This window comes from Pipra filicauda, unplaced genomic scaffold (genome assembly GCF_003945595.2).
Source record: "Pipra filicauda isolate LSUMZ 115617 unplaced genomic scaffold, ASM394559v2 scaffold86_size2582843_pilon, whole genome shotgun sequence".
In the NCBI taxonomy this organism is placed as follows: domain Eukaryota; kingdom Metazoa; phylum Chordata; class Aves; order Passeriformes; family Pipridae; genus Pipra; species Pipra filicauda.
Genome location: NW_024105053.1, coordinates 1,578,084 through 1,599,385, shown reverse-complemented (window position 1 = coordinate 1,599,385; position 21,302 = coordinate 1,578,084). Strand labels below are relative to the sequence as shown.

The following is a 21,302-nucleotide window of genomic DNA, read 5'->3' as shown; positions in this document are numbered from 1 at the left end:
ATTCATTTTGCTGCCCTCCTGGCATAAAGCTCCTGGCAGAAGCAGATAGAAGCTGCTGAAGTTTTGCAGATGAAACCACCTGTGCACACTGCTGTACAAAAGCCTTTACGTAACTCCTTCTACACAGTGCCTTCTCAGACCTGTGCAGATGGGTGGGCAGAGCAACTTTGCCATTCCAGAGCTGGGCTCATGGCCTCCCTTGTCAGCAGCTGGCAGAAGGAGCAAGACCAGTGCTTTCAGGGATTCTTGCCTTCCAGCTCCTGTCCTGCCCACTGGGAGCAGCAGCAGCAGCAGCAGCAGCAGCACACTCAGCTTTCCCCAGTAAAACAGATAATGCCGAGAGCAGCCCGCCACTGTCAGCAGCTGCCCACTGCCCGTGGCTTTTGCTATGATTACAGCCCACTCTGTTTCTCCAGCAATCCTCTCTCGCAGGAGGACAGGATGAGCAGAAAGCAGGTTTCCCAGTAGATTGTACTTAACACCAGCCCCTCGGGCGGCTCAGAGCAGCCTCACTACTCGCAGCAGCCCCTCGACCATCCTGGTTTGCCTCAGCTAGGTTTGAAATCTCCGTGATTCCGAAGTGAGCACTGGTTTTGGCTCCAGACGCGTTTCCACTCACGCTAACGGCGACTGCAGGAGGAGGGAGCGCTGTAGGACACAAGGTCTTCAGCTCCCTGGTCTGCAGACACCTCAGACACTGCAGCCCCGTCTCTGCCAAAACCTGGATGCAGGTTTCTTCTCAGCTCACAACACTGCTGCTGATCCCAACAGGAGCTGCAGCTGAAGCCTGGGGACAGCATCCAGACTTTTTGAATGTCTTGACAAGTAGGAAAAAATGAGAAAGAAAGGAAGCACAAGGTATTGTGGAAGTTAAATTGAAACTGTTTTTCTGTGGAAAAGCAGCGGTTGTGGTAAAATGTGAGAAGTGTTTATTTTCCAGAGATGAATCTCTTCCTTTTTTTCGTTGAAAGCATAGGGTTTCTGCCAAAAGCTGAAATACATTTTTTTTAAATTTCAAAATGTACAGATTAGTTTTTGGTTTTTTTTTTTTAGCTTCTGTACGTTTCCTGGAAAACCAAATACTAGCTTGTGTTAGAGAAGCTCCAACTTTGTGGCAGAGATTTTTTCCTTTAGACATTTCCATCAAGGCATTTCTGCTTTGTGTCTCATTTTTTTGTTGTCTGACAAACCTCTGAGGCTTTTTACGTTCGTTGTGATGGTGCTGATGTTGGACAAATCTAATTTCATTGTGACATCTAATTTATGCAGTCAATATTTAACAATAACCGGAATAACTCTTCTTATATTATTTTTTTAGGACAAAGCAGCAGATCTGTTTCCCAATGCAAGAAGCTCAATTCTTTATGTGACGTTTTAGCTGGTTTTAAAGGATAGTTTCAGAAAGCCACAACTACAGAGATAACTAGCTTGATTCAAAAGCATATTGTCTAAAATCCAACTGCTGCTCCCCCCAGGCTCCAGCACTGCAGCGTTACTGAATTAAGTCAGGTCTTCGACTCAATAAACACTTCTGCTAAGTAGCTGAGAAGGGGCTGCACTCCTGCCCTGCAGAAATACCCTGTCAGCGTTGCCAGGTCCCTTGCTGACAAAAGAGATGGCTTCCTGGTCAGCTTCTGCCTGCCAAAAACTTACCGAATTCAACCACGTGTCCCTGTGGCAGTGGAGGTCAAGCCATCGCTACCCCATTTGTTTCACAGCCTAGACTTCACATCACATGCATTTAACCATCCCTTCACCCTGGCAGAAGCAATTCTCCTGCCTCCCCATACTTAGTGGTTTTGTGCTGCCCCACTGACACACAGAGCATTTACGTGTGTTTTTTCAACCCGTCTGATGAACATGCACGAGACGAGTATATTTGGTAAACAAGCTGACAATTTAAGCAGAGAATAATGTAATTAACATTTTTCAGCATCATTAAAATTAGTCCATGACTCAGTATTGTAACTGACAACAGTCCAAGTTTATTTGTGTATAGCTAGGAGACATTTGCATAGTGCAAATGAGCCGCACATAGATAAGGGGAGAAATGAAGATAGGAGAGCATCTGTATTGTGCCACAGCTGCAGAAGAGCTGTCAAATTTCATTGGGCACATGCAGAGAAAGGAGCAAGCAGCTCCTGTGTCATAAGGCAGCTACATACAAACCAGGGTCACCAACTTCTTTTTGGATGTGCAGCCAAGTAAGAGCACCAGAGGCAGAAAGTGTGGAGGAGGAAGATTATGCTGAACTAAAGAAAGTGCATGGAGTATGTGAAAGCTAAGCAATACTCCTGTGAAGATACTGAGGCAGATGGGAGTTTGTGAACAGCTATAGGAAAGCTCTGTCCTGTAGAATAAGGAAACTATTCAATAAAGTGTTGTTCTATATTTAACTTGGCATTAGACAAGAAATGCTTGTGGTGCTTCTGGCTTTGGTGCAAATTTGGCTTTATTTTTTTTTTCCAAAAAGTGATTATATAGGAATATACCCATCAAATTTGTTGATGCCTATAAAATTGAAGAAAGCATAGCACATACCATAGAGAATTTTCCTGACGTGCTTTTACTTCTTCTTCTATCCCCTTTTTTGTTTGTCCCTGTTTTGCTGGAAGAAGATATCTTTCCAGTACAGTCTGTCTCTATCTACAGTCACACTGTGCAAGTCTACACAGTATGAGCATGACCAGCAGCTCTTTTGAAAAAGAAATACAAGCGTTGTAAACCAAATGAATGTCCAGGGCTTTCATCTTTTTCTTCTGCATCAACCAGTGCTTCATGCAGCAATAAACAGCAGTAAAAACCATTCTGCAAAATGTCGCTGGAATGCTTTGAGCCAAATCTGAGGCCCCATTACACACAGTGACTATAAGTTCTCCCCGTTCAAAGGTTTCCCTGGTGCTGAGTGGAGGTGAAGAAGGTGGAGTACTGTCTTGGAAGGGATGTTTTTGGCTTCATGTGGTCCAGAATTTTTTGTCTTATACTGTCTTCTGCAGCATAAAATTCTGATTCAAGCAATGGAGTTTAACACAATCTCCACTGTCTGCCATATCTTCTTGAAATTAGACCACAAGATATATTAATTTTGATGTTCTCCTGGCACAAAGTTGTCTTGGCAAAGGCAGATGGAAGCAGCTGAGGTTTTGCAACATCTCTGTGACCATTACCAGACAGAACAAATTTGAGCAGCTCTGAGCATGAGAGAGAACTCTTTTCACCCTTAGACTCTGGAAATGTGCATACAGTTTGGTAAAGGAGAATTTCAGACATCTAGAGGAACTGAGACTGCACAGTGAGGTGAACCTGAATCCCAGAGGGCAACAAAGCAGTTTGGATGTCCCAAGGCCACACTGCTCTGCTGTCATGCAATCATGTGTCTATAGCAGCTTTATCTCCAAGTATGTGCTCCACAATGTACAGAATCTAAGGAGGACTGTGAAGTGGCTCAGCCATAATGTAAAAGAAAAAAAAGAAAATGTGATACTGTAAAGAAGAAAAAAGTCACAGTGCAAAAAGCCCTCACAAAGCCCCCAAAACCCCAAAACCAAACAAACAACACCCCCCTCCAACAACAAACTAAATACTATCTCCTGGCAATTTACAAGTTACTTTAAAAAAGAAAATAGGGTCTTCTGATCACTGGCAGAATTCATGACATTCCATTCATTTTCCTAAGTCAGATGTTGGATGAGAACATTGCCTATCCAAATTCATAGTATTCATAAGCAGTCACAGCCATTGGGAATAATGCTAGTAAACAAACGAGGTCAGCTCAGCCTCTGCCCTGAAAAGTACTTACATGCTGGACTAATGCCTGCACAAGAGCTGCAGAGAAAGACAGCATTGTGCATTTTACAGTCCTAATTCAGTTTCTAGGAAGAGAAGGGACTTTGATTTACATAGTTAGCACGTGAAATATTGAAAACGTTAAAAGTATTAGAAGTACCTGTGGATCCTGTAATTGGCTCCAGGGCAGATCTTTACCAACAGCAAAAAGCAGTGGCATGTAGAGTTTTGCTTTGTTTTGTGTCTCAAAAAAAAAAAGAAAAACAAAAAACTAAATCAGCCTCAGGAAACATCTTTTTAAAGTGGGTCCATGTACCGTTTCTCCTGAGGACTCAGCTAAATCTATTTGTGGTGTTCAAGATCCTGAATCCCCAGGCAGCTAATGCTTGATAGCAACTCTGATTTACTGTCTTTTTGCAAACTCATGAATTTACACTGACTGCAGAGGAATTACCTTTGAGTTACTACTGTTTAAAAGGGATTGGGTTCTGTTTAACTTGAATATGTTGCCATATTTCTTGCTTAGGCATTAATAAGAGCGCAGCTCTGTAACCAAGAGAGTAACAGAAGAGTTCATTAACTTTTACAAGACATGTTGTGGTCCTCAGCTGGGACTGCACTGTTGTTGCTCCAGATTAATCAGATTTGAAGATTGAAGTCAGGTTGAATTAAATTTAGTTTCTGCTGCAGCGGAGACTGCTAGCAGTGTATTGATGCTGAAGTTAGGCTACTTCTAGCTGGAACGTAGGAGAACCGACTTCCTTGCAGATACAGCATTGCACTGTGAGCAGGGTGAGTGGAGGAGGCGGGAACTCGCAGGATACAGGAAAACAAAACAGAAAGCTTCAGTGTCCTGCTTGTGTTAGAGAAAAAAAAAGACATGTCATTCTTGCGAGGTTTACTGAATTTTGTAGAAGCTGGACATTGTTACATAGGCTTCCTCGTTGTTTGGTGATCTCATTTCACTGCTAGGCAGCATCTGGGATACAGTGTCATCATCTGGGGGCTCTGGACTGGGCTGGCCAGAGGGATCCAGGGGAGGAGCAGAGGAAAAGTTGGAACCTCCGCTGTTGTGCAGGGGCACGCTGTTGCCGTGGCACACCTCATACGTGCTGGAGCTGCAGTTTCCTTCCGTGACTGCAAACTGGCTTGTGCCCAGGAGCCTGTGCGGGGCCTCAGCCGGCCAGAGGCCTCCATAAGTCACAGACAGATTTAGGTTGCTTTTGTCTGTCATCGCAGGTATCATCTTCAGGTCTGATCCCTTCCTGAATTTTTCTGGAAGACTTGTCTCTGGAGCAATTGATGGCTGCAGAAAATTTTCCAGTTCAGCTTTTGCCTGAATACCGTCCACTTTATGGATATGAACATAACCAAAACTCTCTGGGTTAAAGCTTATATCAAAATTCTGTGTGGCAAAGGGAACAGCACAGTTAGTTAACAGTGGGTAATAGCTTAAGAGAAAAGGTACTTTGATAATTTATTTGTTTTTAAAAGGATATTCTTTAACTCTGGGTGTAACCTTGAGCACACTGAACAGTAGGTTAGCAGAGACTATCACATGGCTGAAAATCTCTTTCCCTATTAATCTAGATCTATACTGTGTCCTCCTGAAGGCAGCATGTTTATGCTGCAAAGTTTTTTGTACTCTACATGATGTGGTGGGAACTGGAGTCTCAGAGACTTTTCTGACACACCCATCTGTTGCATGCCTGCCATTTCACAGGACTGAGTGTGTCCACCCAGGCAATTTTTTTCAGTTTTACCTTCTTAACTTAGCAGAGAGGAAGTAAAAGTTTGCCATAACTTTCTGAAACACATCAGAAATCCCTGCACTGGGGAGCACAGGGGGTGGGAGAGTTGTCTTAGACCTCCTGTTAAATTAAGAACATGCTAATAATGTACCAGCTGGAGAGAACAGCACTGATGACTTTCTTTGTGAATAAAATGAACTAGACATACAGTTTTAATCCAACAAGTTAAACCCACACCTTATGGTTTGTAGCATTTGCCCATCTGGCTTTTAACTGGCTGAGCAGTTCGTGTACTGCAAATGTGTATGTACAATTCTGCTGACCATGTAAGGGTACGTGGACATCACTAGGGATGTTTGCAAAAGGTCCCCATCCAGCCCTCTGATCACAGTTTCACAGAATCAACAAAGCATCTTGGTTGGAAAAGACCTCTGGAGTCCAGCCTTGTGTGAGAAATGTGACCTGGGCTGGGTTATCCAGAGCCCTATCAAGCCAAGCCTTGAACATTTTCCCAAAGGATAATCTACCTTGCCTCTGGGAAAACTACACAATATTTAATTATTCTCATGAGAAAGATTCTTTACTTATATCCAGTTTCTATTAAAAAACCTGAATTCTTTCAGCCTTTCTTCATATATCAAGTTCCCAAGCCCTCTGTAGTTAGTTTGTGTGAGTTGAAGCTCAGCCACTATTTGAATTGTCTGTTATTTCCATACCCTTGGCTGGCATCTGCCTGTGCAATTGTGGGCTCTCTTCAGTGAAATGTAGCAGAATTTCTGAAAGATGTCCTAATTAGTGGAGAAAATGCATGCATTGTCTCTCATGAGTGTTAGTTTTGTTCCCAACATTCTATACTCAGGTGGAAAAAAACGGTGGAAAAAAACAGTGGAAGAACATACATTTTTTGGCTTCTTGCATAGTTTCTCCAGTGTTTTTTTATGATCAGGAAGGTTTGGCCATACAGCAGGCTTGATCCTGAAACAGCAACAGCAGACAAAAAGCAGCAAAAGAGGGATATGTTGAGGTATCAGAGGTTCATATTGCATCATTGGTACTAATTCTCACAAAGCTTTAGGGCTGGGTTGCATTATCCAGAAAAAAACAGAAAAGTCACAGAATAAAACAGACAGGAGAAGAGGAGTTGTAAAGGCCACCATTGCTCTCTTGAGTGCACAAATTGTCATAGTTAAGGAAAGACACTTCACTAAGTACTGGAAAAGCAGCAAATTGTGCTGGCAAGGAGCTTGTTTGCATCTAGCTGTGTTAACAGGGCTCTGTGTGGTGAAACCAGTTTCTGCCAGTGCAAGAAGATGCTGTGGTTAAAGTACAAATTTGCTGATATTTGCCGCTGCATGTTTACATAAGTCAAAGAACAACATATTGTCCTACTCCTTGGCCAGCTGTTTGTGCCTCAGATATCTGTACTGTAACCTTGTCCCACAGGTCTTATTTTTACTCCTTGATTAACAAAGTTCTCATGTTGTTTGTTCTACTGCATACCCCCAGGATGCATCTAGAGAATATTGTCCAACTGAAATTCAATGTTGCAATGATATAACTGTATGTGTATATGAATATATATTTCATTTTATTTATGTGTCTCTATATGAGGGTGTATATACACACATATATAAACCCCTCTTTTTTTTAACATGGAAATGTCTGGGATCCAAAAGTCTCAACTGTTTTTGCTGCAGTTTTACATAAGCAAAACTTCTAGCAAAGTTAGAGAAGTACAGGTTGCCAGCAACAGTAAAATGCAAGAAATAGAAATCTCAAGCTACATCTGTACTTGCAAATAAAACAGCACTAGGGCAGATAACTCCAGTGTCTAAAATGTTTAATTATTAAAGTTGTTCTTGGCGTGGTTTGGCTGATGCCAAACCCCATATTTAACTCAGAAGTTAGCACAGCCCAAATGATGTCCCGAAAAAGCAGCTCCCACACAGCCACCTCTCTTGAGGTGGATGTTGTGGACAGGCTGCTCTGAAAGCCATTGAACAGTCCTGGGCTTTCTGCCTTGCAAGGAGTTCATCTTCTATATTTGAACTTGAATTTTTTCACTTTAGATTGTAGTGTCACCAGATTATCTGCATATCTGTTCATTTTCTTAAATTTGTCAGCTCTTAATGCCCTATGAGTATATATAGCCGTGTGGTTGAAATTGCATTTACAGTTATCTGTCTATTGCTGTGTAGCAAATACATAAAGAAACCCCAATGCAGACAAAGGACTTCCTGGGTAATGAATCTATCTCCAGTCCCACTTCTGCTGTAACTGCTTTGGTGGAGGATGTGGAGCCTGGTTTCACCACATGGCTGGCTGGATGTGGATCTGACCGAGCTGGTGTCTGACACCATCAAGCTGTTTTTGCAGAGGGCTCTGCCCTGCTGCTTCTGAAAGTGCTGCAGAGCAAACACCCCGCTGACTCAGCCTGTGAAAGGGAAAAAGTCAATTTCCCTGGTATGCTGTTTTCACACCTCTTGGGACTTTACTAAAACCTGCATGTAGCTTTCTTGCTCTGGATCTTGCTTTTGAGTCAAATCTGCCTCCAGCAGGACACTGACTCTATACATGTTTTGTAGTGACTTTGGCTTGCAAAAGTCCCAGTGTTTTGGGCTCAAGACTGAGCTCTGCTCAAAGTGGCAGTTCATCTTCTGCCTGCCAACACTATCTCCTGTGTTGCCCATTTCTGCTCTTGGCCTCCCTTCAGCTTGATAGAGAGGTCCAGAGATGGAGAGTGAATAGTTCACAGGTACAGCAGGGAAAGCAGTAAGACTGTCAGAACAGGATTGGCTTCCGACACCTTTTCTGATATTAAGAGAGTTAGATTACCTGTTTTCCCAAAAAATTACGATCAGTGCAATCATAACAATGCACAGCATGAATCCCAGGATGGAGAGTATAATCATGATCACGCTGCTATCTGAAGGAAAACAAAGAATATCAGTTAATGCATGTAAATGTCTTACTGTTAAGCCATTGTAACTCTGATGTCTTTTCAGATCATAAATTGGAAATTAATTCCAAGAATTGCACTTGCCTATCGTTGGACTGGTGCAATGATCCATTTCTCCTGTCTCCCTGGAGGAGGAAAAAGGTAGGCTGCCAAAGTATCAGCACTTGGCTGAGCTCCAGACTGGATTTCCAGACTGGATTAAAGCAGTTTGAAGTCTGCTGTCACCTCCAGTGCATTGAAACCACCACTTGCTGTGTCCTGACAGCAGCACTGAAATGACTTCCAACACACGTAATGCTGAGGTGCCTCTGGGTACTGAAGGGACCCAAAGGACTACAAGGATTATTCACATTTACAAGTGCAATGATGAGATTTTAGCTGGTCTTGTGATTGTGATTAAAGTGCCATGTTTGCACACAAATTCAGGGCCCTGAAACAGGTCACGTTTCACTGCTCTTTGTGCCTTACTCAAAACACTCAGTGCAAGCTCTTCCTTCTCCTGCAAGCCAGCTGGCAGCAAACAGAGAATCAGCCTTCAGTTCCCTCTGCACCCACCCCCTCCTGCGCTTATAGCAGCAACTCCTCTGAATTTATTGCCCGTGAGTGAGGTTTAAATTCACGTGGAGGGTCAGCCCCAGTCCAGAGCAATACAGCTGCATTCTGAGTCCCCTCCTCGGGGTGCCTGGCGTCTGTGAGGGCTGACCCTGTTGTGGCTGTGGGATCTTCCCTCCCCATGCTCTCATCCCTCCTGCTGCTGAGGGTGTCCAGGGAGCCCAGGACCCCCAGCTCTGCTTTCCTCCAGGTAGACCAAAGCATTTTCTGCCCTTACAGCTCTCTGTGGGGTGCTGCTCTCTTGCTGTCCTGAAGCTCTTGGAAGTGCTCCACTCACTCCATGTGCCCTTAAAAAATTTTCCGTTGGGTTGGGAACGTACTTTCACCTCATACGATGCATTATTTTCGAGATTTTGTCCCAACAATCTTACGTGATCGTGTGGCGATTCTATTGTCTAAACACACAAAAAAATCCAGTTATTTTTCCAGCAGACAATGGAGAATTATCTTTGAGTTTCAGCAAAATGTGTGAGATCAGGTGCATCCCTGCAATATTGCGCTGTTTGTTCCATGTCTTTTGTTACTACACAGGTGTTTGTCAGGGCATCAACCTAGTTTAACAGCAAGGTATGGCAGACAGTATTGACAAGAAGACAAATGCTAGGTAAAAGTTCTTTGGAAAACAGCTGGGACTATCAACTGTGCTTTGCTACTGTCGACACTGCAGTGGGAAATACATGCTTCCCTAGGAAGGCTCAGAAGAGAGAAAGGTGAAAAAATACATTTGTGCAGTAGAAAAAGACAACTTCTGAAAGAGCAGTTACAGGGAACTGAAGCTGAAATGCCACAGTACAGCTCTGGTGCTCTTCATTTCAATATATTTTGCTGCCTGAATCCCCCCCTTTTTTTTCTCCTTCTAGTTACGGTTCTCCTGTTTTTGCAAAATGTGGAGTATGTAAAACTTTCTTAAGAAAGGTTGTCCTTTGATCTTTGTATATTTTCAGGCCTAATCAACAAGAAAGGAGACATAATCCGTGAAACAGACAGCTAACAAGCTCTAAGTGATGCCCAGGTGTTAGAAAAACTTGTTGGTAGAATTGCCTTGTTATGACTTAGGGCTTGGCATGTTTGAATTATCTCAGACTTAGGAAGAGGTTAACAAAGCCTGAAAAGAAGGATGTACCACTGATAGTGGACACAAAGAATGCAGAATTTACAGCCACAAGGACATCTGGCAGAACTCCCAAGATAAGGAAGAAACTGGGAAAAACAACTCAGCAACAGTGCTGAAATTAGCTCCAGCTGGCTAAAAGCTATTTCCAACAGGGCCAGATCATGACCACCAAGTCACAAGCAACTAACCCAAGAAACCCACCAACCTAGAATAAGAGAAAGACTGAACATACAGACTAATTAACAGGAGAAGAGAGAGAATTATTAACCAATAGAAGATAGAATACTAATTAATAAAAGAACTATGTAACTTGTAGTCAACAAACACTAATTCCTTTGTTTGCTAAAATCTGTAGTAACATAGTGTGTAGTAATATAGTATATAGTAATATAGTAAAAGGGTAATATAAAATAGTTAAAAGTTTTGATAGTTGGGTGCTTGATTTGTGGAATACCACCGGGCATCCAGGCTTGCACAGTTCTGAAACAAATAATCAATGTCTCTCTCTTTCATGTCATTATTGGCTCATTGCACACTGTGTAACAAATCCTATTTGTTCCCTCCGTAAAAACTGTGGACAACACTGTGTTCCCTCCATAAAAAAGCAGGTGTAGCCCATGCTTTTGTGACTTGTATTTGCATGGTTGCCTTTGTGACAGGGACACAGATGTCCCTGCAGCTGGGCAGCCCACACCAGACCCAGTTCACAAGCAGCTGTAGCCTCAAGGAGCTTGAGGGTGGAAGAGCTGCAGGGCCGCACCCAAAGCCTGGAAAGACTCAGTGAAAAGGGGAATGTGAAGAAACTTGCTAAACAAGAAAAGAGGTCATACATTTTACTGGCTGATGAGCACAGAAAATAAGAGCAAAAGTACCACAGCAAAAATCAAACTATCAAAACACTTAGAATGCTTCACCACATTATGTCTTTTCTTCCCACTGCAAGACCTAAACGAATGAAACTTTGTTAGCCCAGAGAGTGTCTAACTGAGAAGGGTGCTGCTAGCCCAAATTGTTTTGACTCATGAAATTTACAAGTGCCAAACATTGCACTTTTCCAAGTTTTCAGCTGGAGAACTGTAGAAATGCAGATCTGAGAATATTTACATGCTACTGGTAATTTTGATAATGTTTAATTTTGGAAATTAGTGCAAACCACAGCAATACATCATCACTTACCTTCCAAGTACCTTCTTTCTGCCGATAGGCCGTTTGGTGCATTAATTTGCCCTCTAGGTATTTCTTCCCTGAGTGTGGTGTACGGTAACGAATAAGATATTCATTTGCCTCCCTTTGATAAGTGATGTTTATAGCAAATGGTACTTCCGGCTTAACTGCAAATGACAACAAACCAGGATACAGCAGGAGTCAAATAATGTTGCTAGAAAATAGGTCTTGAAAAGTAAAAAAAAATTCCACTTCAACTCAAAGCCCCTGCAGGGTGACCTATCCTGAGCAAGCAAGGGCTGTCCTGGGCCAGGCATGCTAAGCCCCAGCTCATCCTTACACCCTGATCCTGCAAGGGGCTTGGTTTTGGCCTGCTGAAGCACCAGTTTGACTAGTAGGGAAGGTGCTTGTGAGGGATGTGACATTTAGCCTTTGAAAGCAATTCCTGAGAATACCCACCCCTGTGGTAGCACTGCTTGAAGGCCTGAAATTCAGTCCCTCTAACCAGTGCTCTGAGATAGAGGCCCCATTGCAAAACCCACCTGGGAGGAAGGCGCTGGGCAACAAAGGTTCCTGGGCACAGGAACCACTGGGGCTGGCTGTGAGGGCAGTGGGTCTGAGGAAGGGACAAAGTCTGACAGTGTTAGAGCAGAGTGGGCTGTGGCTCCAGACCCTCGCTATGAACCCAACCTGGTCTGCAGGACACTGGGTCAAAGGCCATCTGTGTAAGTACATCAAGTCTGATACGCAGCCCTCAGGACCGTCCCCAGACAGCCTGAGCTGGATGTGCTTGAGATCTTTAGGGACCTTTGCTGTGACACTGAAGCTTCCTGAATTCAGCTTGTAAAGTACATCAGCTCTCACAGGAATGGAAATGCGAATGCCCACACCTCCCTACTCTCAGGAAAATGCATATAGCCATAAATTGTGCTCACTGCTTCTACAAGCCCCAAATACTCAGTCCTTCCATGCAGATCCCAGTTTCTAGAGTAGGAACCACCAGAGATGGTCCAGGCTGGCCCATAAACTGAGACATAGTGTAAGATTATTACAAAGCTATTGAACTGAGGCAAAAATGTTTCACAGGAGAAGGATGTTGCAGTGCCTACTCCAATGGAAGACAAAGCCATCTGGCACCAGAGAAGAACAGAGAAGAATCTGTCCTACATGGGCTTCTCTGCAGACCTGGAATGAGACCAGTTCCCAAGAGGGGTAGATTCTATGGACACCCTCTTCCTCTTGAGTTTCCTATTCCTTGGCTCAGGCAGGTCCACAGCTGGGGACAAGGCCATTCATGGATTCTCAGTGCAGGGTGCACCTTGTTCAGACAACAGAATGCACCACAATGCAAGGTGTGAAAAGTTAGATCTTGCAACCTTGTGGTCCCCGTGCTACTGAGCTCTTGTTGTACATGGGGTGGTCAGTCCCAAAACTGCATAATCCCTAGTAAGAGATGAACAAGATGTCCCTGCTTGACAGTTTATCTACACTCAGGAACAGCTGCTGCACCCATGGAGGGGATTTAGTCTATGCCCAGGTCTAGGCAGAGTGTCACAATAAGCCAGAGTTCGGCTGCACGTTTTGAACAGAGCTTAATCTTGTTTAGCTTTGAACCAAGGGAAACACCACACTCTGACAACACCCCAATCCAGGTTGCATACCCTGCTAAGACACTCCTTTATACTGCCTCTATGTCATCCAGATTGATGCTTAGGCTTTGTGCTGGGCTATTTTTGCCCCCGATAAACCCTATATCTTAAAAATATCCAAGATGTTAAGTGTCTTACCAATGTGAGTCACAACCAGACTCCTGCAGACCCTTCTCTTTGTCTCAGAGAACACGCAAAGGTCTCTATTTGAGAGTATATCAGTGAACTGTAAGAAGTACGCATCTTCCTGTTTCTTCATGTTGTTGCACATGTACTTGTTGTCTTCCTTGGTACTGTTGGCCAAAGTGATATGACATTAATTTCTTCTCAGTCTTACTATAAATTAACTACTTGCTATAAGGGATGAATCCTGATTGCCCATTTCACTTCAACTGAAGTGAGACTCTGCATGAAAAAAGAGAAAATGCCATGCGAATAAGGAGTTTGGGAGACTGATAGTTTTTTTCCTTGTGGTCTTCGAGCACAATAATCAAGTGATATGAATCACATTAAGAGTCATGGAGCTCTCAAAGAAAAAATTGTATTATTTAATTAGAGATATACGTGTTTAAATATTTTTATCTTTAAAAATTATCTTACTGCTGCTGTTTTTAAACATAGGGCAATAGGTTTTGTACTCAGTGAATATAAAGAAAAATTTCTTATTGATTTCAGTGGTAGCAGATACAGGGTCAACAGTCAGCCTGGCCATGAAGGAGTCATATGGCAGTTTCAGAGCTGTGTTTTCTCATCTCTGTGGCTCCCATGTTTGAGGACTGTCATAAAATTTCAGCCAAAATCCATAATAAATCCCATGAAATAGAAAAATTCTAATAAATTGGGGGGGGACAAAAAAAAGGAAAAAATTAATGATTAGAATAACAAGAGTTACAAAAAAATCCACTTCTTTTGCTTGCCGTCACAGAACTTTCCCTTTCAGGAAAAGGGAAGAGCAGAAGTATGCTAAAGAAACAAAATCTGAGCTTCTTCAGATAGGTGCAACAGTGAAAAAAAAGGTGGAAAGAATTTCAGGGCCTGGATAAGAAGTGGAGATGGCTGATGTGTTTGGTAACTGTTGGGGTTTTGCATACTTGTTCTAGTGTGTTTTTTGCATGTCTGTGTGTCCAAAGACAATAACTTAGTTTAGTCTTAGCCTAGATAAAGACATTTCCTGTGATGTGGAAAATTAATCTTCTTGCTAAAGAACTTCCTGTGGTAAGGATCTGTGTCTTCACAAACATTTTTTACTTTTCAGTTGATAAAGGCTAGGTTTGAGGGTTTTTTTCAAATATCATTTGATTTAAACGAAAAAGTTCTCAGTTCATGCTGGGCTGCATTCATAATTACAGGTGTTCCAGAACAACAGAGGCAAGATAGAACTGTTGGAGGTGTTATAATCCCCTTTAAAGACCCTTCCATCTCTTTTTTTTTCTTATAAGGGAGTTATGTTCTATTTCAGTAAACTCTTCTTCCATGCTGAATATAGTATTCAAACTTGGCAAAACAGTCTGAATAAGAATTTTGTCTAGCTCTGCTGTCCCTGTTTCCCAGCATGTGGCAACATGACTCACTAGTGCTCAGGATTTCACTTCCCAGAAGTTTACCAAAGGACAGACTGACAGCACTTACCACAGAGACAGGGTATAGTTAGTGTTGTGAGGAGGCAGCTCAGTAAAATTGCAGGTCAGGCTGCTAAAGGGGTCCTTAATGTCCAGCTGGCTGAAGCAATCAATGTCAAAATTGTCTGGTTCATCATCTCCAAGAGTCCCTAAGGAGAGATTCACAGGATGTTACTGAAGCGAACCTGAGAGTGTATTTGATTTGCAGCTGCATTGTATAGGAGGTTGTTGCTTCATGTGATTGCCTATAAGGAAGAGGATCAACCCACCTGTTTAGTAAGAAGAAAAAAAACCTTGTTTAAAATGAAGTTAAATCCATTTGCACCTTCCAAGATTGCTCTCCCTCCATGACAGTGAAGCCCACCCACTTGCAAGAGTATTTTGGTGCCATGAGGCAACTAAGCCCCATTTTGATTGTACTTAACAGTTTTCTGAAATGTCACAAATTTGGGCTCAAGAGGGAAAGCTCAGACTTGCTGCCAGAATGCGTGGTTTCCTGCCAATTTGCTTCAATGAGTAATAACACAATCATGATTTGACTAAGAGTGTAAGTCTTGAGTCCTACACTTGACAGGTATAAGGTCAGTGACGCAAAAACTGATGCTTCTGAGAGGAGTCCTCTCCAGCAGAAACTGCAACTTCAGCCTCACTTCATGAAATCTCATCCACCACAGTAGAGTGGATGGGAAAAGGGTAATTGCCATGACCCCTTGAGTGGACCCTTGGGGCAGGAATGCCTCTGTCTTCTTTCACATAAACCTCTTCCTTGTGTCCAGGGACTGTGCTTGATCCCCTGCTCAGTGTTCTGCTACCCATTCCTCATATATGTCCTTGCCATGTGAGACACCTGATGCAGTGAGAAAAGAATCGAATAGTAGAATGAGTGGATTGGAAGGGACCTTAAAAATCATCTCATTCCAACCCCTCTGCCATGGGCAAGAATGCCACACAATAGACCAGGTTGCTCCAAACTGGCCTTGAACACTTCCAGATTTGGGGCATCCACAACTACTTTGGGCAGCTTGTTCCAGTGCCTCACTGCCCTCTGAGTAAAGGATTTCTTCCTAAAATCTAATCTAAACATCTTCACTTTTAGTTTAAAACCCTTCCCCCTTGTCCTATCACTGTCTGCTCTGAGGATATCAGTGACTCACACTCACAAACAGCAGTGTAGGCAGAGGCTACGAAGGGGACTGCTGCCACCAGCACCCAAGATGGGTAGCAGAAGGGATGGGAGCATCTGATGCTGCACTAATGCAGAACCCACAGGCAGATCTATGCCCTCTGAGCTAAGATTTAGTGCCATTTGTCGCCATGAGCAACCAGTGCTGAGAAATTATTACTAGTCTTCTCACTGCAGCCCTGGGAGCCCAAATCTCCCTGAAGGACGAGGAATGCAGTGTCTTCTACCAGTGTTGCTGCTTTGAAGGGAGAACCTGTGCAGCACAGAAAACCTCAGCATTTGACCATTGTATTCAAGAGAGAGACACAGAAGTCAGCACAACTCTAGAGTAAGCCTTGCAGCAGTTTCACACAGTTGAGAGTCTTGTCCACTGCAGCCACATGGGCAGGCATACATGTACAGAAACCTGTACCACATAGAGTTGCATATTTGTGGGTAGAAGTGAGGGCATATAAATGTATGTATATTCAAAACTCGTGAGATAACAAGTAAGCTCAAATGAATCTGTGTAAAATGGATAAACCCTCCATATTTCATATAGATATGTACACCCAAAGCTGACATGCACAGTTATGTCACATTTTAAGCCTTAGATTTTACTTACAACTGCCAGGAGTCTTGTTAATGTATACTCCAGGCAATATTAAAATTTATAGATTAGGATGACTAATCCTCCTTTCTATAAGACTGCTTGGTGCTCTTTGTATACGCAAACTTCATAAACCAGATTTTACAAAAATACACAAAACAGATAATCATCCTCTTAATAAATTAATTCATCATCCTATTAATAAATGGCTTATCATAAAAAAATCTTTCAGCTGCCCACTCCTCCTTTGCTGAAAAGTTACAGAAATTGGAATTCATTCTCTATCAGGCTGGTTGCAAAATGAAAATAAAGATTTAGTCTTGCAGTTCAAAGAACCATTTAAGGCTTAACCAACACACCACAGCTTTGGTGGCACACTGGAAGGAAAGCTTACTTTACCTCTTTGACACTGAACTTCCACATTGTGATTACATGGTTCCTTATTCATGGAAATAATATACTAACCGTAGAGTATATGGTAATTAAATCTCATCAATAGTGTGATGTAAGCAATTTCAAGTGTGTTTTCTGCTATGGTTTTTCCATGGGCTGACTAATTTTTTTGTCTGACATAAGTATGCATGCAGCTTCAGTCATAATTCTTCCCTAAACCTCAGAACCACCATGTGCAAATGTGTTTGCTATGTGAATGGTTTTGATGACTCTGACATGACTCATACCGCTAAGGACTCTTCACTCAATTAAAAATTTACAAGATTACAATACTTGCCTTGAGAAGCCCAGATGAGGCAGAGCCATGAGCCCAGCTCTGCTGAAATCAAGGCAGGGCTCGGAAGGGAAAGATTCTGCTGGGATAAAAGCTGCTATCATAGCTACAGCCATGACAGGTCCTTCACAGAAACGGGTTTGGACAACATCCAACAGGATGGTTCAAACTACAGCAGGAATCTCAGGAGCCTTTACCAAGAGTGTTAGCAGAGGCTATGGACATGCTTCAGCTTCAAGCTCTAAAGCCACCAGGACTGACAACAACGTGTGAAACTGAAGGCACTGTTAAGCACTGAAGAATCAGTGGCCAAATTTCTAAAGTCAACTAAGTGACTTTCTCCATGAACAGAATAATGTGGGATCTTTAGCACTGATGTGATTCAGGCAGAACTCATTTTAATCACACCAGTTTCAATGTGGATTGGACAAACCATACCAGTGTGGGTAACAGGACCACTGAAGCCATGGGACACCACAGCCCACAGGCCTGCTGCCTCCTGCTCCCCCTAACTGTGCCCTCTTGCCCCTCCCTGGTTTCCCTTTCTTAGCTCTGCTTGTAGCCCTCTCAGGCCTTTTGGGGGCCTCCACCACTTTTGCCAGGCTGGGGGGCAGTGCTTGGGAGGCTCAGAAAAGAGGAGGAGAAGAAGACAAGTGCTGCCATTATTAGCTTTTCCCTCCTCTGCCCATAAGAGCGCCCGCCCATAAGCGTAAGTTCATACCCAAGTTGGTGGGTGGCACTTCATCAGAAGGTGGGGTGAGTCAGAAAGGCAAAGAGTGAAAATCGAGCATCTGTGATTTTACCCCGATTGATTAGTTTGTTGGCCAAACCTAGGAGATTCATAAAGAAATCATAAAAGCTGGTAATTGCTCAGTAGGAATTTTCTGAATCTATTTGTCTTTAATTCTAAGTAAATTATGATTTACTGGAGATAGTGACAAAACATGTAAAGGTCTGATCATATCTGCTTTTGGGAAGCCCTGAAGATTTCAATGACACCAACAATAAATCACTAGCATTGAACATTCATCACCATAGCTGCTTGCCAAAGCTGCCTCTAAGCAGCTGCAGATTGTATGGATAAAAGGCAAATAAAAACCCCAAGGTGGTTAGATGCAGTTCTGAGCCAGACCCTCTTTTCTTTTAATTAAAAAACCTGTCATGCATATCTTATCTATGTATATATGTACAATTGTCTACACACACATATGTTACATGTGCAGTACAGGACACCCAGGGAAAAATGAGATTCCCTAACTCATAGGAACACAGTCATTCTCTTTTTAAAAACCAAAAACTCTTGTCCCCAAACCATGGAGCTCTAAACTACTACTTAGCAAATGTCCATGTCCTTCAGGCATAGTGCACAAACTCTGCCACTGCTGTTTGTTTAGTATCAGACAAATAAGAGTTTAGCAGATCTGGGACTGAATCTCTAAATCATATTTTTCATCTCCCTTTTGAGAAAAGGAACAGCAGCCTGAAACAGTAGTTTTATTGCTGCTTTTTAGAGTTTTGCATTTGATCTTGATGCTGCTAAATAATTTTCACTTCTCTAAATGAAATAATGAAATCTACAATAATTCATAATTATTTGCTGAGTAAGGAATGAAGGCTACTAGTAATGGCCTGTGAGAACCCCCTGGCTGAGTTGCTGCATCAGCCATACTATGAGGGAGACTGAAACTACCCCTCAGATCACACCTGATGTAACGGCTTAAAGAAAACGTAAAGGTTTGGCTTTTAGAGTGGAACAGTTTCGGTCAAGTTTGAGTTACATGAAGACATTTTATTTGGAGGAAACTGCCAAGAGAAACAAAGGCCAGAATCTCACCCCTCTCCAATGGCAACTCAGAGTGACCATGAGCTGAAGAAGGGTGAAGTGGTTCCCTGCTCCCAGGCATATGTCCTCACATGAACACTAGATACAACAAGAGAGGATTAACAGGTCTGACCCTGCATGCCCTGTGCATACAGTTATGATCTCCCTCAGTTCATATGGATTTATAAGGACAGCAGATTTGGGGATAAAATTAAATAGGTATCCTCCAGCTCCACCTCCACCTCCATCTCAAGTTCTGGCACTGAAAGAGAGACTGGAAGTTAAAACATGAACATATTTAACCCAGCAGTTGTATTTTGGAGCTCTTAACTGAGGTTTTTCAAGATCACACAGGAGTGGAAAGATGAAGATGAAATGACTCACCATCACCGTCTGCTGAGGTGCAACCACTTTCCCCAAATGTGGTGTGAAGAAACATGGCAAAAATGCTCAACACTGTACTGGGCTGTGTCATTCTGAGCACACTGCATGTGTGCAGTGCATGTGTGTGCGAAACCCACACTCGCTGCCTTTATACCCGGCGCTGAGCAAACCTATCGCCCGACAGAGAGACCTCAGGCGAGGGGAAATGTAAACATGCCTACGCAGAGGATGGCTGGTGGCAGAGGGCAGGAAGCCAGCCTGAAGATAATCGCTGAGCTTTTACTTTGAAACTGGCTTCCCCACTTCAAAACTAAGGACCTTCTGGATCAGGCCTGTCAACCTCTTTGGGCAAACCTGGTAAAGTTGGTAAAGTCCAGCGAGAAGGGAGCAAGTTTCATGGACAGTGCTCTTGACTCAGCTACTGTGGTTTGTGCTGCTGGTTTCCCTGATTGCATGGTTTAGCTCTTGCATCCACTTTACTCTCCACAGAGGTGCACAGGTCCAAGGAAAAAAAATCTTCCAGGTGTGAAACATTAAGTGTGATTGCTTTTGTATATTCTTCAACTATTGGTCAAAAGCAGCACTGCCAGCAGCTCAAGGGAGTTGATTCTTTACTTTACTTTTTGAGATCCTGCCTGGAGTACTGCATTCAGCCCTGTGGTCCCCAACATAAGAAGGACACAGATATGTTGAAGCAATTCCAGAGGAGGGCCACTAAGATGATGAGAGGGATGGAATACCTCTCCTGCGCAGACTGGTCGAGACAGTTGGGGTTGTTCAGTTCAGAGAAGAGAAGGCTCCAGGGAGACTTTATTGTGGCCTTTCAATATATAAAGTATGCTCATAAGAAAGATGGAGAGAAATTACTCATCAAGACGTGTAGTGACAGGACGAGGTGCAACAATTTTAAACTAAGAGGATAGATTTAGATTGGACATAGAGAAGAAATTCTTTACTGTGAGGATGATGAAGTCCCTGCACAGGCTGCCCAGAGAAGCTGTGGATGCCTCATCCCTGGAAGTGTTCAAGGTCAGGTTGGATGGGGCTTTGAGTAACATGGTCTAGTGGAAGGTGTCCCTGCCCATGGCAGATGGGTTGAGACTAGATAATCTTCAAAAGTCCCTTTTAGCCTGAAACCTGCTGTGATTCTATGAAGTTCCGCATAAGGCAGTGCTGACCCAGAAAAGCTGTGATTTAAAAGACTTATCCTGCAAAACCTGGCTCCTGAGAACAAAGTGGTGCATCTCACATTTGTTCAGGCTTTGGACAAAGCAAAGGCAGAAAGCGAGAGATAAAGAGGTGTTAAATATTTCCTTTGCACACTTTCTGTGGCTGTAAACACCAACGCACACCAGATCGTAAAGCAGAGCCGTGCATACAGCTGACTGATGTGGCTAACTACAAGTGAGCTGAAGACCTGAAAGAGAAGAGCAAGTTCTGGCGCAGGCCTGGCTGCACCAAAAAAAGCTTTAGGTTGGAGGTGTAAAGGAAACTGAGGGCAAAGTTAGTAACAGTGCCCAAGCAAACAGAAAAGTGATGACATTACAATAAGAAGGCTCAATATGGAAGCCACATCAGCTTTCTCATTTGCAAGCAACTAATTCAAAATGCTCACCAAAGTGATGAAAGTTCAGGACTCGTGTCCAGAAGAGTGGCCTTGCCAGAACATCAAGGACTGTCCTGCAATGTCACTTGCTACCCGAAGCTGGGGGCAGTGGGTTGTCAAGGTATTGCTTCTGGGCTCCCCTGCCCTTTTCTAATGGGAAGAAATTACCCCCTTTCCACAAGATTTCAAGGAGACTGCCTGGAAGACGGGCATGTCAAATATCTGCATCAAGCCCCTCCTTGTATTAGGACCCTGGGGCTCCCCACTGAAGCGGTCCCTGAAGATGCACTAAGCCTAGGTAGACACAGAAGAATGGGTTCGGGTTCACTGGCCAGTG

At 43.2% G+C, this 21,302-nt stretch overlaps 1 protein-coding gene across 1 annotated transcript; it reads right to left on the bottom strand.

Moving 5' to 3' along the window:
* Positions 1-1,962: 1,962 nt before the first annotated feature.
* On the bottom strand, positions 1,963-19,464 carry IL7R (interleukin 7 receptor). Its single transcript, XM_027745687.2, has 8 exons — positions 19,360-19,464; positions 14,665-14,803; positions 13,174-13,328; positions 11,399-11,553; positions 9,326-9,503; positions 8,373-8,463; positions 6,437-6,512; positions 1,963-5,191 (listed from the first exon to the last, which is right to left on the bottom strand). The coding sequence occupies exons 1-8, from the start codon at positions 19,448-19,450 to the stop codon at positions 4,685-4,687; spliced, it is 1,392 nt and encodes a 463-aa protein (XP_027601488.1). The 5' UTR covers positions 19,451-19,464; the 3' UTR covers positions 1,963-4,684.
* Between the last annotated feature and the right edge of the window lie 1,838 nt (positions 19,465-21,302).

What these genes read in the sequence shown, in the direction of transcription:
- IL7R (XM_027745687.2), bottom strand. Translation starts at nt 19,450, where the DNA reads ATGACACAGCCCAGTACAGTGTTGAGCATTTTTGCCATGTTTCTTCAC. An exon ending in TCTGGTTGTGACTCACATTG is followed by an intron (nt 11,554 to 13,173) that starts GTAAGACACTTA and finishes TGTCATTTGCAG; the next exon opens with TTAAGCCGGAAGTACCATTT. An exon ending in GCAGCACCCCACAGAGAGCT is followed by an intron (nt 8,464 to 9,325) that starts GTAAGGGCAGAA and finishes GTTTTCCTTCAG; the next exon opens with ATAGCAGCGTGATCATGATT.